General features: G+C 54.4%; 1 protein-coding gene across 1 annotated transcript in view; it reads right to left on the bottom strand.

Moving 5' to 3' along the window:
* TBX5 (T-box transcription factor 5) overlaps nucleotides 1-14,427 on the bottom strand; it is a 46,285-nt gene extending 31,858 nt beyond the window's left edge. The window contains exons 1-6 of the mRNA XM_055322835.1: nucleotides 13,997-14,427; nucleotides 12,141-12,325; nucleotides 10,369-10,463; nucleotides 8,018-8,137; nucleotides 7,065-7,212; nucleotides 3,750-3,902 (exon numbers count right to left, since the gene is read on the bottom strand). Of these exons, the coding sequence (XP_055178810.1) occupies nucleotides 3,750-3,902; nucleotides 7,065-7,212; nucleotides 8,018-8,137; nucleotides 10,369-10,463; nucleotides 12,141-12,287 (663 nt within the window). The 5' untranslated portion in view covers nucleotides 12,288-12,325; nucleotides 13,997-14,427. The remainder of the gene's footprint in view (nucleotides 1-3,749; nucleotides 3,903-7,064; nucleotides 7,213-8,017; nucleotides 8,138-10,368; nucleotides 10,464-12,140; nucleotides 12,326-13,996) is intronic.
* Between the last annotated feature and the right edge of the window lie 2,355 nt (nucleotides 14,428-16,782).

The following is a 16,782-nucleotide window of genomic DNA, read 5'->3' as shown; positions in this document are numbered from 1 at the left end:
GCATCCAAGCAAAGAAAGTTCATTCTGGAGGATGGAGCCAGAAAACAACTGCCTCATATTGTCCTACACTGTCCTGGTGATTTAATCACATGGATTCCTTTTCTGTCCTTGTTCATTTATCCAAAGCATAATAATTCAGGGCAAACAGTCCTTGAATTAATGGCACGTTCAGGGAAATGAACTAACTCGACCACAAAAACTAACATTTGTAGTTGCTTTTCAAACACGGTAAGAAGAACTTATGTAGAATCTCAGTTCTTCTGATTTCTCAAATAGGGAAGGCAAAGAGCTTCCCAGGGCCTGTGTTTTGGATGGAGTTGTTACAAACCAATCAGTTGAGTAGTCAGTCAATGGTATCATTGCTGATACTCTGTGCTTTTTCCCACCCTCTGCACTACGCATTTTCCAAGGATTATCTCGTTTGGTCCTCACGATGAGGACCACAAACAATTCCTGTATGACCCCCATTTTACAGATGAGGAAAAACGAGTCAGGTAACTTGCCCAAGTCAAACGAATCTGAACCCAGGCAGCCTGCCTCCAGAGTCCCACCTGAACCCTCAGGCAATGGCAAGTGAGAGCACAGGTGACTCCTGCCATGAAGTCAGGAGTCTCGACACCTCACCCAGGTGGGACTATAATGTAACAAGACAGAGTCCAAAAACCACACTCAGCTTGGCCTGAGTATTGAAATCACACGTTATATATCCATACAGAGAATGCCTACAGGGGCCCCAGACTGGACTGGAAGAAATGTACTGCTCTACACTACCTCCTGACCAAGCATATAGGTGCCTTTGGTACTTTACAACTAAAACGTGGGCAAAACATCACATGGGGTGACAGTGGCTGAAAGCTGTCTCCTACGAAATCCCTCCTCTGGAGGTCAGGCTGGCTAAAAAACACTTTATGGCCAATCCACTAAAAACCAAACCCAAATTCCCATCTGTGAACCCTTTGTGTGGTCATCAGACACACATCTATCCAGATGCATACATTGTTAGATCTATGAGCATTTAGACACACAATCCCCTAGGCTGTGCTCAAAACTCACACATGCACACCCCATTGAGCATACGCTCCTTCAAGTGCATGGATCATTAAAATATATTCATTGAGGAGGACATCTTTTAAAGAAAATTAGAGAGTCATCTGGGTGGTTCAGTGGTTGAACATCTGCCTTTGGCTGGGGTCATGATCCCAGGATCTTGGGATCTAGCCCTGCACTGGGGTCCTCCCAGGGAGCCTGCTTCTCCCTCTGCCTATGTCTCTGCCTCTGTGTCTCTCATGAATGAATGAATGAATGAATAAATAAATAAATAAATAAATAAATAAATAAATAAATAAATATTATAAATTTAGGATATACTCACAAGCGGTGGCAATGACAGCTTCATAGCTGTATATATGTCAAACTCATCAAATTGTATACTGCAAATATTGCAGTTTATTGCAGGACAGTTATGCCTCCAAAAGCAAAGAGAGAAAGAGAGAGAAGTGCACACATGCCCCCCACCCCAATCTAGCCATGCCTGATGGACCCTAAGATCATAACTACACAGACCTTAGGGATTTCCTCCTAAGGACCCAAGCACTCACATCATGAGTCTACCACTTCCTGTCCTTTCTATGTGAACCTGGGCTTGCTTAGTGGAAAAGAGAGAAAGAAAAGAAAATCTGGTGTATCTTTGGACCCTCTGTCAGGTCTAAGTGTGTGTGTGTGTATATAGATATATAGAGGAGTGTGTGTGTGTGTGTGTGTGTGTGTGTGTGTATACATACACAAGAGGGAGAGAGGAGGGAGGGAGGGGTGAGATTGAGTGTCCTTGTTGCTATTTTTTCCAATTTTTTTCCCCTGTGACCGTCACCACAAAGTTAAACATAGATTTATAATAGCCATAGAGGAAACAGGTTGCTAGCAGCCAGGCTCAAATTAGCCTGAAATGGTTTTGCGATTTTCAGAGTATTTGACCTTCATGTTTTTGTTCTCGTTGGTTTGACAAGTCGGGAGTGGAACTCAGAAAATTCTTCCTTCCCGTTTAAAAAGTAATTGCATTTTGGGGAGAGCGAGTTTTCTTCTGGAGGGAAGCTCTCTCCAGACTTGGGTCCCCAGACAGGACTTGTGGCCTAGCAGTGACCCTCTATCACCACCCTCTATCACCGTTTGGCCAGATGGCTGACAATCTGAATTTGGAGATTACCATCTCATAACTGACTTGGCTTCACTGGAGGCGGCGGGGGGGGGGGGGGTGCTGTTATCTGACACCCAGAGTATAAGCTGGAGGCTTTAGGGTGCTAAACACACCCCTCACTCTGCCCTGGCCTCTCCCACCTGGCTTATACTGCAGGTGGGGATAGGAAGCTATGGAGGAGGAAGGGAGTCACCATCCCCATGCCCATCTCCTTATGCTGTCCCAGTGACCGGCCCTCATTGACTCCATATGGAACCCCTTACTTTCGCCTTCAACAACCCATATCACTCCTTATTGCTAGCAGCCTGCATCCCCACAGTGCCCCCTGCCCTGCATCTTGTTTTTCCAGACTCTAGATCTTTTCATGTAGGCTTAAGAATGACTCAATCCTGGGACTCCTAGGTGGCTCAGTGGTTGAGCATCTGCCTTTGGCCCAGGTCATGATCCTGGGGTCCTGGGATCGAGTCCTGCATTGGGCTCCCTGCAGGGAGCCTGCTTCTCCCTCAGGGAGCCCGCTTCTCCCTCTGCCTGATGTCTCTGCCTCTCTCTCTGAATCTCTTATGAATAGATAAGTAAAATATTTTTTTTAGGAATCATTCAATCCTGCCCTTCCACCGATAAAACGAATACAGGGGCACTCGAGTGTCTAAAGAACAGAAGTGAACCATGATAAGTCAAGAGAAGAGGAGCCCTTTCTCCTGGGAAAAAATAAAAGTTACGGGGTGCCCTGTTCTAGGATCATCATCCGGCTTGGAAATGCCCAGATCGGGGTCTGGATTTTGAACAGTGTGGGGTCTGATGTTGACAGACTCAATCTATACCCTCCTGTGTCTACACCACACTGCAACCTCCTTCTGGAAAATAAAGCATCCCTCCCTTCCGAAAGCTGTGGTTTTGCTGTGGTATTGTCTAACTCCCAGGAGCCCCTGGGCAGGGTGGCACAGGTTGTTCAGTTTCTGTTCTTGTCTTTCAACAATGCCCACCCTGCTTCACTGTTGTCCGGAATGGGCAACCACAGAGACAATCAGAGAAGCATCTTGCAAATCCAAGCCCCAGGCTTCTGGCAACTTTGCCACCTGCCCCAGTTCACATTGAAATGCATCCAAAAGGCAGACTGAAGGAGACACCCTCACCCGAAAAAGGGGTTCCATGAAGGGTGGCACCAGGCCCCCACCCAAGAGCATGGAGCCCTGCATTAAAATGACCTTTCTTCTTGGAGATCACTTTAGGAGTGGAGAGAGTTGATGTGTTCTTGTTATATTTGAATGTGTGGTCACCTACAATTTGACAAGTTTGTTTCTAACTGGTGTGTGTGAGACAGAGAGAGAGACAGAGACAGAGACAGAGAGACCTGCAAAACCCGTGAATATAGTACAAACAGCTGCAACCATCAGGCCCTGGCTTTGCCGCTGCCCTGGCCCCCTGGGGTAGAAGCTGGTACCTGCTGTGAGGGAAAGAAGAAGCCCTTAAAGATTAAAAGTTTCTGCAGAAGACCCCTGCACCCTCCTTACAAAGGAACACAGCCGTAGCACGCTGGTTCCCGGGGCCTGGGGCTTACCTTGTGGTTCTGGTAGGAAGTCACCGCGATAAAGGCTGTCTCAGGAAAGACGTGGGTGCAGAACGCAGTATTTTTTGAGCCAAATCCATTATTTTCATCCGCCTTCACAATGTGTAATCTGGGCTGGTATTTGTGCATGGAATTTAGAATAATCTAAAAATAATAAAGAAAATGAGATTGTAAGAAAAATCAAAACCCCTTTGTTTCCAGATAAATTTCTCCTCTCTCCACCGCTAAAATTCACCTCCTTCTACAGACTCTTGGGTGGGGTTGGGGGTGTCTGATTTTTTCTCTCTCCTGTTTTGAAAAGGGGCCAGTGATTTCATTAAAAAGAAACATTTCAAAAATGACAATTTCCAACCAAAAAAGCCAGGCTAATATTCCAGGAATCTACCCAAAGCACACACGGCAGTAAATCAGAATTCTTAATAAAGTTTGCTTAATAAATTAACTCCTGTATAGTGTACTCCCCACCCACCTCCACCCCCCCCCAAAGGAAGGTATGCAAATATGCAGCAAAGAACTGGTGCCTGGGGAGAAGTGTAAGCATCAGTTTTGGAATGAAAAGGGAGAACAATCAAATAAATAAACAAACATCCCCCCCCAAAAAAAAACAAAACAAAACAAAACGAAAACCCTCTAAGAGGCTGAAAAGGAAAAGACTAGTGTTTGCAGAACCAGAATAAAAAAATCCCAGGCTAGGCCATTTGTGTGGAGAATGTGCAAAGTGGAGTCCCTGAAATAAAGAAGGTAATGGGCTAGGGAGTGGGCCCCAGGCATGGCGAGACCCCCACCCACCACCTGCTTCTCACCAGGTTCCCTTTCTACGACGTTTTATCAACATTTCTGGATCCACCATCAGAATCATCTCCAGCCTTGGCCCCAGACAAACTATATTGTTTTTTTTTTCTTTTTGGCGGGGGGGGGGGGGGGGGAATGCATTCTTTCTCCTTCCTTTCTGCTGTCTCCATGTTTGGGGTGCTCGCGGGGACAAATCGGGTCCCCCTCCTGTAGCCGCACCTATAACACCACTCCTAGACCACCAAGGTCAGCATCGAGGGAGAAGGAGGCTCCAGACTCCACACCCTCGGCTGGAGCAGGACCAGTCCTAGGAGACGAGCATCTCCGCTTTAAAAAGAAAAAAGAAAAGAAAAAAAGAAAAGAAAAAAGCCAGCCATGCCGTTTGGAGGATGCCTGGCTTTTGACGGTTTCGGGAGGCTGCGAACGCGAGCGTCCATCAGGGCGCCCCATACCTGCCCACTGAATGGGCCGATCGCCGCGCGCAACGGGCGATCCCGGGCCTGCTCTTCCCTGGGACCGCCACCTGGAGCGGGCGGCCAGGCGTCCCGGGGTCTCTGATGACTTGCGTCGCGGCCCCGGGGGCAGGGTCCCCGGGCCCAGCCCCAGGCCCGCCCGGAGGGGGGAGGGGAGGGGGAGGGGGAGGGGCCCCGCGGCTCCCGACCCCGGCCGCGCGCGGCCCTAATCTGCGGCCGCCGCGGGCCCGGCCTCCTCCCCGGCCGATAGCGACGCCGGCGGGGGCGGCCTGGCGACAGAGAGACGCAGCGGGAGCCCGGGGGCCGCCGCAGCCCCGGGCCGGCTCGGCCATCGTCCCGGCTTAGCCAAATTGCTTTGACGGCCGGGGACAGTGTGGAGACAGCAGCGCGAGGGCGATCTAATGGCTCCTAATTTCATTAGGGCGGCTCTGGGCTCCAAGGTGGGGGGGGGCCGGGGCCGCCCCCACGACCCCCTCTCTCTTCCGCGGGGCCCGGGAGCCTGGACACGCGCGAGGGTGCCGCAGCCTGGTTGCGGGGGGCCCAGCGCCCTCCCGGGGCGCCCGCCCCAGCGCGACCCCAGAAGGCACCGCCTGGACCGCTCGGGGAAAGCGAGGTTCCACGGAGCCCCCCTCCTCCCTCCTCCCGGAGTGGCCAGCCCGGCGGGAAACCCGTCGGTCCGCGGCGTCCCCCGCGCTCAGCCTGGTCCCGCAGGCCGCGCGCATCACCCCGGCCAGCCGATGCCCACGCAGGGCCCGCCCGGCGCTGCAGGCAAACGCGGAGGGGGCCGGGCGTTTTGCCCTGAAATGCCCCCACTGCACCCTCTGCTCCTTCCCGGCCACCGCGCGCGGGAAGGGAATTGGGCCTTCCTTCTCTCCTCCCCTTCGGCCAGCGGTTCGAGCTCGCACCACCACGTGCAGAGACTGACTCACTCACTGCCCGCACCCGTCCCCTCCCGGCGCAGACCCTGCGGGTTCAAGCTGCATGACCTTGGGCAGGACCCTCCCCTCCCCTGCACTCCCATTTATAAAGGCTGCATATTTGTGCGTCCTCCTTTCCAGGCTGCTGTGAGGGCCCAGGGTCCCCAAGAGGAAAGAGCCCACTTTACGGTGGAGTCATCAAGCTAGGGATTCTGAACACACTGAATTCGAGACTGTGTTCTTTTCTGGTGATTAGTTATTGCCAGTGAAAAGATATGGAGACAGTTCCCTCCAAATCAGTGTTTTGTTCATTTGTGGTTTTTTGTTGTTGTTGTTGGGGAAAACACTGTTTAAAGCTGGAGAATCTGCTAAGAGCTTGGAAGGCGAGGGGCAGCACACTCAGTGTCCTGCATGCAGACTCCCGGTGGTTCACCAGGCTGCTCTGGGGGCCGATGCAGACTCCAGGGTTAGGACTCTGGTCCAGGTTTGCCTGTTCCGGTCATGGTGAGGGTGGGGGAGAAGCTGGAAGTTGGGGGGAAAAAGATAAACCCAAGAGGATCAGCTCAAAAGGGGTACCCGGGTTGGCCTCTGGCAGGTTGGTTTCCCCATCTGTAAAAGAGGGAACAGGTGGCCTAGGGGCTCCCTCTCAGCTGGAACATCTCAATAACAAGACAGGGTTTGGAAGTGAGCAGGGAAGGCTATCGAGGGTTCCCATGGAGGTCTAGCCTCTGGGCAGCCTCTGGGCTAGAAGGACCACGTTTTCTGAAGATCTGAAACACACAACCCCCCACACCTAATCACAGGCTTCAGTCTCCCCAGGCCCCGGTTCTCCAGCTGCCCCAGAAGGAAAGGCAGCCCCGGAGCATGGGACAGTGGACCACAGAGAAGACTGCACAGGACAGCGGCGGATTAGGGAGGCCAAGAGAGGAAAAGACCCAGGCCAGTGGAATGAGGCAAGGAAAGGAGAAGCAAGCCTGAGTGAGAGGAGCCAAGAAGAGAGAGAAACTCAGGGAAACAGACAAAGGGGGAAGAGAGAGGGCAAGAGCGACCCGGACCCACGGACTCAGGACAGTCAGGGATGGAGAGTACCGGAGGAGGCCTTGTGGGCTGTATCAGGTACTTACGTGCCCAAAAGGGTCCAGATGGTTGTTGGTGAGCTTGAGTTTCTGAAAGGAAACCAGCTGCCTCATCCAGTGCGCCCCGGTGGCCGGCGAGTCCGGATGCACGTAGAGACGGCCTGGCATAGCGGGCTCTGCTTTGCCCGTCACAGACCTGACCAAGGAAGGGACAAAACCCGCCCAGACTTAGCGCCCTGTCATGCTGGCAGGGTCCTGCGCAGGGCCAGACAAGGGCTGCTGAATAGAAGAATGATCTGGAAATGGCCGAATCCTGGGGCCTTGCCTGGGCATCTGCAAGCCCAGGTGCTCAGAAGGCCTGCCGCCAGTGTCCAGGCAAGTCCCCCACTAAGCGGCTTTTTCTTCTTCCACCCCACCCCTCCCCCTGCACCAGGGGAGCCGCAGGGCCTCGAAGCCTCTTGCTGCCCATGGAACAATTCTTGGGTTCTGGAAGCCTGGACCAAAAAGTCTAAGAAAAGTCCTTAAGGGCTTTCAAGTGTGCTTTCTTCTTCGAGCCTCTCTGCACGCTTGGCAGCCACAGGAGCAGTCCACCCGAGGAATGGACCTCTCCTCGCTTGCCTGTTTAACTCAAATACCACGGCCTGACTTAGCAATTTCATAAAAAGGCACGTTCAAAGCAGGTAACTCATAAAAAATAACTGTAAATGGTTTTATGCCCCCAGAAATACCTCCAGCGCTTGGAAACAATACCCTTTTTAAAATATCCACAACCCGTGGGTGCAGGAACAGCTACAGGCCCTTCACATCCTCTGAGCCTCAGTTTTCTTGTCTATAAAATGGGAACTAACTAACCTCCTCTGGGGTGGTCCAGGATAGCAGCAAAACCCTCCGCAGGGTGGGGAGTTCAAAGAATGTTTCTTGGTTCTGTCTTGGGGGAGGAGAGTCTGGCCTTCCACTCCCCCCCTTGCCCTCCCCACCAGCCCACACTGGTGCCTACCTACCATTTATTATCTGCGAACTTGTATCTGTGGTCATCTGCTGGAACGATGTCCATGAGGAGAATGTATTTCGTTTTGGGATTGAGGCCCGTCACCTTCACTTTGTAACTGGGAAACATCCGTCTGGGTAGAGAAGGGGAGGGAGACCAAGAAAGGGACGGGTGAGGGGGTGAGGAAGAGAGAAAAAAATTAATGCCAATGTCATAAAGAGCGCACCCAGGCATCTTAATGGAAGACGCAACTCCTCCACGAGTGAGGAGTGTACAAGAGAAAAGCGGCCCCCACTCCACTTTTGCCAGGATCCATTCCAGGTTTCCCTTGAAGTTTTGGGGAGGAGAGAGGCCCAGAGGTGAGCTGGAGGCTGGTGACTATTTGTAACCTGGAGGAAAACAGAAACCTGGAGGTCGCAGCTTCCATAAAGAAACAGTGGTGAAGAAGGCCCTAATGGAACCTCCATTTCGGCTCTTTGTAAATGCTCTTTTCAGAGCCAGAGACCTACTTTTTTATTTAGGGGCAGAAGGAGCCCAACTCGGTGAGAAGCTGGCCTCCAGCGCCCAGGCAGGTGCTCTAGCCACTCGCTCCGTGCACGCATTGCTGCCGCCTCATGAGGACGGCGGGCTGGGTGTGCACCGGGGACTGCACATCTGTGGGTGCCCATATACCTCTTGTCCTGGCTGGGGTCCCCAGAAAAAAACACAGCTGGTAACCTCTGCTGTGAGCCTTGAGCCAAAATTTATTCCTAAATACCGTACCCCCCCCCAACTTCTCCAACGTGCCTGGCACTCTTCCTTGGAGAGTCTAAACTCTCAGCAAAGAAACCCAAAACCCATCCGGGTTTGGTTTTGGAACCAGGATAGTCATGGGCAGATGGGTGCTGCAGACCTGCGGGCCCTGTACCTCTCCCTCTGTGCTCACGGGGCGCGCTCCAAATTCCCAGCCCTCTTTCGGAGGCGGGGTGGGGTGCGCCCCAGAAAGCCAGCGAGTGGGAGGCTGGCTGGGTTGGAAGGACGAGCTGCGGGATCCAGGCTCACCGGGGGATGGTGGGAAGGGGTGAGTGAAGGGAGGCCTCAGAACCCAAGCCCTGTGGTGTTTATCTGCCACGGCGGCAGTGCGTGTGCCTGCAGGCGGGCGCGAGGAAGGCTTCCCAGGCCTTTTATAGTTAAATCCCCTCAGCTCAGGCTGGGGGGAGAGGGGGCCCAGGCCAGGTCTTTCCTTCCTCGGCAGAATGGGAAGAAGAGCTTAGTTCCTTCAGTGTAAACAGAACGCGCCTCCTAGTTCACTCAGGCCGAGCGGGGGAGCAGACATTGTTTAATTTCAAATAATAATAAATGTCACTGTTGTCAGTTTATTGCGGGAGGCTTCGGCTGCAGAACCGGGGGGCGTCTGGGGAGGCGGCTCCACCCTCCCCCTTCACACACTCGGTGGCTTGGGCCTACTGGCCTCGCCAGCTTCACACGCCTGCTCCGGGCTGACTCCAGGCTTTCTGCCCTTGAGGCCGCGGAGGGCCAGCCCAGCACCCGGAGGCCTGTGCCGAGGATGTGCCCAGGCCGGGGCACGCATGCACACGCGCTGGCACGCTGAGCTACAGAGCGGCAAGACCCTCCCGCAGCCTCCCCCAGCTGGCTAGCTAGCGGTTCCAGCAACACACACACACACACACACACACACACACACACACACACACTCACACAACTTCGAGCTTTTAAGAGGAACTCTGGGGTGAGTATCTTGGCGAAACTGCCGTGTTTATCGGTGTCTGTATATAGAGCCCGGCCGAGCCCCGGTTCAGTTTCAAAGGCTTTGCCTGCTTTCTATAAACAATGAAAGAGGTAGCGAATACATTCGACGATTCAAAGTTTGGCAATTGGGTGGGACACTGGACCCGCTCCAAGGTCAGGCAGGGCGGGAAGGAGGGTGGGGGCCAGGAGTCAAGGCTGCAAGCGGGTCTCATCTCTGTGCCCACTCTGCGCTTCTCTGCTTCCCTTCTCTTTCCGCCTCGTCCCACTTTGTCCCATTACCAATCCACCCGCTGAGCACAGCCCCCCAAGCCCTCGACTCTTCGTTCTGTAAGAGTGGGAGAAATGCCCCGTTTCGGAGGTGAATCTTGCAGGCGTTTCTCCCAGCAGGAATGGAGGTCACTGGAGGAGTTCTCCAGGCATCTTTAACCCAAATCGGGTGAAACAAAATACATTCATCCTCTCTCGCGCGCTCCCTCCCTCTGTCTGCTCTACACTGTTCTCGCCTCTCTCTGCCCCTCTGCGTTCTCCGCCTCTCCTCTCTCGGATCTCCGAGACACCTTTCCTTCTCCCCCATGATTTCCCCAGGCCCTCCCTCCGCAGAGGTGGCCAGCTCACCTCCCAGCCTTGGTTATGATCATTTCCGTGCCTACTTCGTGAAACTTCAGCCACAGTTCTCTTTCGTGGAGAAACACCTTGATCCCTTCCATTCCCTAGAGGAAGGAGAGAAAAGTCACACACGAACCCCAGGAGCAATAGGACTTCCCTCTCCAAACTCTCCCCAAACTCCCCCCAAACACAGCTGGTTCCTTCCCTTCTGAGCCTCTGTGCTCTAAAGCTGAGAATAGTATCAAGCCCACTGCAGAGCTGTGTGGACTCTGGAACACGGGCAGTCCTGCCTAGGAAGCCCTGTGCTTGCCCCGTGTAACCCCCATGGTGCACTGCTGTCTCCTAATGCCACCAACACAATGCAGAGAAAAATCCCCAAACATCTCAGTGCTCTAGCATGTCCAGAGGAGGACAGGCTGAGACCCCCAAAATGGGACCAATCTCAATCCCTTTCAGCCAAGATGCAGCCAAAAACAAAAGCAAAAAGCAAACACAAAAACACTAGATCTCAAAAAGCCTGCTCAGAACATTCTTCTGTAGACGCCCAGATAGGCACACACAAGCACACAGACATGCAAATCCCATATCTACGCGTGTTTCATTTCACCATGGCGGTGCAAACACAAACATCCGTGAACAAAATCTCAATTTAAAAATGTTTCTATATGAGAATAGGTTCCCACAGCCCAAAATATTAATTCTCAAATGCGTATGTTAACACATTTTCTAGGTTCTCCTCACATCCAACTTCGTTCACTTCAAGCTGTTTCGATTCTGGGCACAGCCGAAACTTCAACGTTTCCGCTTTCAACTAAATACTATTTTACAAAACCGATGCAAAAAATATACATACAGAAATCTTCATTTTGCAATAATCCTTAACTAATAAGATTTGCTTTTCCGTAGGAAAAAAAAATCTACATTTCCCAAGCTCTGTGCCCACTGCCCTCTGCTTCTCTACAACCGTACATGTGTTTTCCTGAGACGGGAAGGGCAAAGAGACAGGTGATGAAGTTCCCAGGAAGGACATTGATCGAAATCCCAAAGAAAGGTTTTGACTACATCCAAATATCTCTTCTAGTCAGGTCACCCTGCTCCGCACCATCTGACACCCTATTTAAATCACCAAGGGCTACACGGGCCGCCTTGAGCACCCAGAACGCCCGGGGAATAGGGTAGAGAGAGCACACCCGAGGCCTCACTCTCTCCTCGGGGCCCAGCTTCCACCCAGGGGAGCCTACTGCAACCTCTCGGCAAAGCCATGCTGCTCCCCGCCACCCGGCCAGGGTGAGCCAGCCCTCCAGAGCCCGGCCCAAGACAAATAGTGCAACTCCCTGGTCTGGGCGGCGGCGCGGAGGAGGCGGGCGGAGGCGAAGGCTACGGAAGATCTGAAGAGGGGTCAAGCCATCGCTCACGCCGGCCTGAAGCAGCCGCTGACCCAGCCCTTAATGAGGTGCTGGGGGCTGAGTCTACACCTAGGGCAGCAGCAAAGGAGTGATCTGGGCTATTGTTAGCTGGCCCCAAATAGCCAGATAATTAAGACTTCTCTCACAACCTAAATGTATTTCCAAAATCCTCTGGCCGTAAAGATTATCGTCACAATGAAGTGGATTGGAGTATTCTGATATTTGGGGGACACGGGGCAGAGAAAGGTGGAATGAGTGGGATTTAAAAGGAAAGAAGACAATTATGGGAAAGGGGCAACCCACCCCACCCCCATCCCTCCCCCTCGGGAGGGCCTCTGGTTCCTGCAAAGAGCCTCCGGCTAGAGTTCTCCTTACCTGCTGGGTGAAGGCAGCCTGCGGAGACGCCGGGGACTTGCTGGGGGCTCCTAGCGAGCTCTCGGCCTTGGAGTCGCAGGGTAGATCCTTTGAGTCAGGTTCCAGGGGTGTGTGGGCCAGGCCAAAGCCCTCGTCTGCGTCGGCCATGGTGTGCCCGGCGCCCCGTGCCCGCGCAGGGTCCTACTCTGAGGACAGGAAGCAGAGAGAGAGAAAAAGAAGGTTGGAAACAAGGTTCTAGTGACAGGAGGGAGCAGCTGGGTCCCCAGTGTCCAGCTCCCAGCACCTCCGTTCCCAGCTGAAGGAGGCTGCAGAAGGTTCCCTTATTATTATCATCATTACTACTTTATGACCACGCACAACCTCTTGCGAAAGACCCGGGTCAGACCAGGAGGAGGCGAGGCCCGCATCTCCCCTGCGCAGGCTCCCCACGATAAGCCAGCTGCCCGTCAAATTTGTCTGGACTTCTGGAAGAGCCAATAAAGATAAGGCCTGGGTATTTTTGGAAGCCATTGGGTACGAACCAAAAACAAAACAAAAACCTAGTGTCCTTTCGAGAATTGTTTTTCTCTGTCAAATTCACAGAAGGACACCACAGCTCTGTGTATGAAAACTCGCAAGAGGAATATTTTCCACAGCGGGCAAAATGCCTGCAGCAACCCGCCTCTTGCAAAACCAAAAACATAGGAGGGGAAAGATGTTACAGATGGAGAGAGACCAGGTCCCGAGGAGAATTCACGTTCATCCTTTATCAGTTGCAGACCTTAAAATTAAAAGTCCTTCAACAGTAAAAGTCCTCCCGCTTTCCCTCAACTTGTTGCAACGGTAAAAAAAAAAAAAAACGAAAAGTAGCCCAACAGCCGAGGAAAGAAAGCGGCGGTGCGGAGGGAGGCACGCTCCTGGGCGCCCACGGTCCGCACTCTGTCCCTGCCCCTGCTGGCCCGGCCGGTGTTCTCTGGGCTCTCCAGCCCGGGACGCACATTTTGACGAGCCAGCCAGGCCGAGGGAAGTTTCTCGGAGCTGTAGCCGGGCCTGGCTCGCTGGAAGTGCAGGCCCAAGCTCCAGCCCGCGAGGATATCAAGGGTTCCAGATAAATTCTGGGCTGCAATGGTTGGATCGGCCTCCTGGGCCCGACGCAACGGGTAGAATGGCCCGGGTGGCGGGCTTAGGAGGTTGGAACACGTAAAATAACAGCTGCAGAACTGTTCAAGCCCAGAGGAGCCTGCCTCTTGCTCTGATCGCCTTCCAATCTCCTCCACGTTTCCAAGTAAGGATTTGCTCCCTCGAAACCGGGTTAGACTGGGAAGGAGGGTGCCAAGGAGGGCCTCCCCAAAGCTTAGCAGCCGCTAAAGCAAAAGGCTGAATCCCCCACTCCCCCAACCCCAGGTCTGCGGCGGCTGGAGACCCGGAGTGGGGCGGTGGAGGACGGCTTCGGAGGAGGCCCGTCTCCGGAGCAGCCTCCCTCACCACACCCTTGGGGTTCGGGAGGCACGGGGATGGGAGCCCTCGCAGCCTTCTTGCAACAAAAGAACCTGGGGCTGGCGGCCCCCACGTGCGCTCGAGTCTGCCGCCGGCCACGGGGAAAAGCCCATCCTGCGCCCCGGTCGGGCCGGCGGCAGCTCAGGGCTGGCAGGGGCGAGCTAGATGCGGTTTGACAGAACCAGGCCGCGCGTCCTGCAACCCTCCACGCCGCTCCGGGGCCGCGCGCCTCCCCGGCTGGCCGGCCGACCGGCTCCACGCGCCCGGAGCTCCCCGCCAGCCCGGGGTCGGGCTGGAGTCCCGCCGTTCGCGCCTCCCGGAGCTGGCTGGGCCGGAGGGCTCCCTCCCGAGCCTCCCGGGCCATCTGCAGGGACGGTTACCTCGCTGGGCGAAGCCGGTGCATTCACCACATCCCTTCTGGCTCCTAGCAGGGAAGCCGGCGGCGAGGCGGGGGCGCGGGCATGGTGGCTCCGGGGTTTATGCCGGGGACTCCTCGCCCAGACTAGCCGCTACCGCTGCCTACAAAGGATCACCCACCGCTGGAGCCTCGGCGGCGACTGCCCACCTCCGACACACACCTCCTCCGCTCAGCGCTCGCTCGCTCGCTCTCCCGCTCTCCCTAAAGACTTCCAAGTTGTCAGGCGCCAGAAGGGCTCCAAGGAACGCACGCAGCAGCCGCAGCGAGCACCCTGAGCGATATAACCTCGGGGCCCCGCTCCTTGCTTGCACCCCTCAGGAGGGGAAGTTGGGAGATAGGAGAGAGCTGTGGGAATGGTCAAGGTCCTTTCTGGGCGCCGCTTTCAGGGTTAAAGTTCTGGAATCCGAGGAAGAGAGTCTCTCTCTCTCTCTCTCTCTCTCTCTCTCTCTCTCTCAGAAATACAAGCCGACTCAGCTGAGCTCAGTGACGTTGGGCTGCCTTGATGCTTACAAAGTACTGAAATTGCCTATCCGACTAGCTCCCACTGCACACAGCCTGCCTCTGCCTCTTACCCGCCCCCCTCCCTCCCTTTCTCCCTCTCTCCCTCCCTTTCTCTTCTCGCTCCCTCCCCCAACCACCTTTTCCATTAGATTTCCCGAACACTCAAATCACAGCACTACTCTCAAACCCAGACCTCGAGCTCACCCCTCCTCTCCACCCCCTTCCCAACCTCCATCCATCTCTGCTTCTCTGAGCTCGGCTCAGTGGCTGCAAAAAATCCTGCACAAATCATCGCAAACCCGGTCGGCTTCTGCCCGGGAAGTAATCTCAGTGACACGGCTGTGCAGAGAACGGACTCTGCACACACTACGCTGCACACACACACACACACACACACACACACACACACACACACGCCTCGCGCCTCCTCTGAAGCCTGGCCCACGTTCTCCCTCCGACGCTGACCTCAAGACAGTGCTGCGTGACCCCGCCTGGCCCGGCTGGCCGCCGACGGCCGCCCTGACATCTCTCCCCCTCCCCACTCACCACCCCAACTCCCAGCGACTCCAGGGTGAAGGCAGGGTGAAGGTGCATTGGGATGGGGGCTCAGATCAAAGATGGCAAGAAAGAAACTGCTGGGGGGCTCCCACCCCCAGGGCCAGCAGACCTCCCTGGCGGGAGGTGTACGCCAGGCAGTACCCAGTTTTATTAAAATAATCAAACAGTCATGGAAGACTGGCTCGGCCCCTCTCCCTGCCCTCCCCCTCTCTGAAATGTATTATTTTGCGGGTTGAAGAGGTCAATAGAAGCGTAAACACAGTGAGTAGGTCTTAGCCTGAGCAGACCCAGTTTGGAGCACCAAGTATCCGAGCTGGGACTAAATGTCAGCGTTTCCTATGGTTTCCCACCCTTGTCTCCCGTACCCCCTCACCTTATTCCTTTCTGGGGCTCTGACTAGAGACGTGGGCCTGCAGGCCTGGGAAGAGGGATGCAGAGAGGAGAAACACGCTGGAGATCAGAGGCCAGCTGGATGTAACATATCCGCTGCAAAATTACAAAGTGGACTGTCCGTCCCTAAAAGTGGGGCGACCAGGGGGAGAAAGCCAGCCCAGCATTTGCTCCAGTTCTCACTCCTCCCTCCAGGTTCTTTGCAAACAACCTTTTGCCGCTGAAGCAGTTTATTTATTTGTGTGAAAACACCCTCAACCCTTTCAGACTGTCAGCTCACAGGACTTTGGGCTCGCTAAGGAGGCGACCCCGGGCCAAAGACTGGAAACAAACATCGCTTCAGGATGAGCTTGAATCTCTGCGCCTCTGGCAAAAGGAAGGGGAAATCCAGAAAGGCTTCTCCAATCCCTTTAAATTCTCAGAGATTTGCGGATAAAATAAATTCCCATAAATAAATTGTGGGCCCCTCCCGGGAGGGCAAATCTGAACTCCCCCAAGTAACTGCCTGGCCAGATTCACTTGGTCCTGGCCACCACTCGATCCTGGGATTTTGAAACCTCCGACGGGAATCTATTCTTGCCAGGTGACAGTCCAAGGCGAAATGCAAGAGAGTCCATTCTTACTTCCACAGTGAAAAACAGCATCTCTGGGAGGGGGTATTCAGCCGGACCCAGCTGGGGCGGGAAGCCAGGGGGCCCAGGCCAGGTGAAGTGCTGAGCCAAACCCATCCACCACCACCACCCCCCACCATAGCTGTCCAGGGGGACACTCACCTCCAAAAATCCCACCTCTTCTTTCCAGCGCAGAAGCCGGCAGTGGCGCCTTGCTGGGGAGTGGGGGGGTTCAAGTGGAGAGTTTGCAAAGGGCCCCCCAAAAAAGACCCCCGTTAGGCCGAGCCTTCTTCCAGCGTCTGTCAAGAGTGGTACGTACCTCCCAGCTCGAAGCTGGTTTGTGGTCTTCGACAAATTAAATATTACTATTTATTACCAGGCATACCCCAATAAAATAAAGAGGCAACCAGGCGATACCGACTATCTCACCAGCCACTGCACCTATAGGACTTGGAGACGTCACGAGTCACGCAACCGGCCCGCGCGCTGTCACGCTCGACTGGGGGGCAGCGCGGAGGTTGACTTCTCCCCGTCTTCGCCCATCAGTCCCGGGGCTGCGCAGCCACAAGTTCCAGACGCCTCGGCCGCGGGAATAAATAAAGAAATAAACAAACCCAGCGCTCTTCGGGGAAATGGGGGTGGCGAACATCAGGCACAAATAGAGCCAAGATCGATTTTCTTAGGGAGG

The sequence above is a fragment of the Nyctereutes procyonoides genome, unplaced genomic scaffold (assembly GCF_905146905.1).
Source record: "Nyctereutes procyonoides isolate TBG_1078 unplaced genomic scaffold, NYPRO_anot_genome, whole genome shotgun sequence".
Lineage (NCBI taxonomy): Eukaryota > Metazoa > Chordata > Mammalia > Carnivora > Canidae > Nyctereutes > Nyctereutes procyonoides.
Note: the sequence above shows the minus strand (reverse complement) of the source record. Positions and strands in the feature narration are given on the sequence as shown.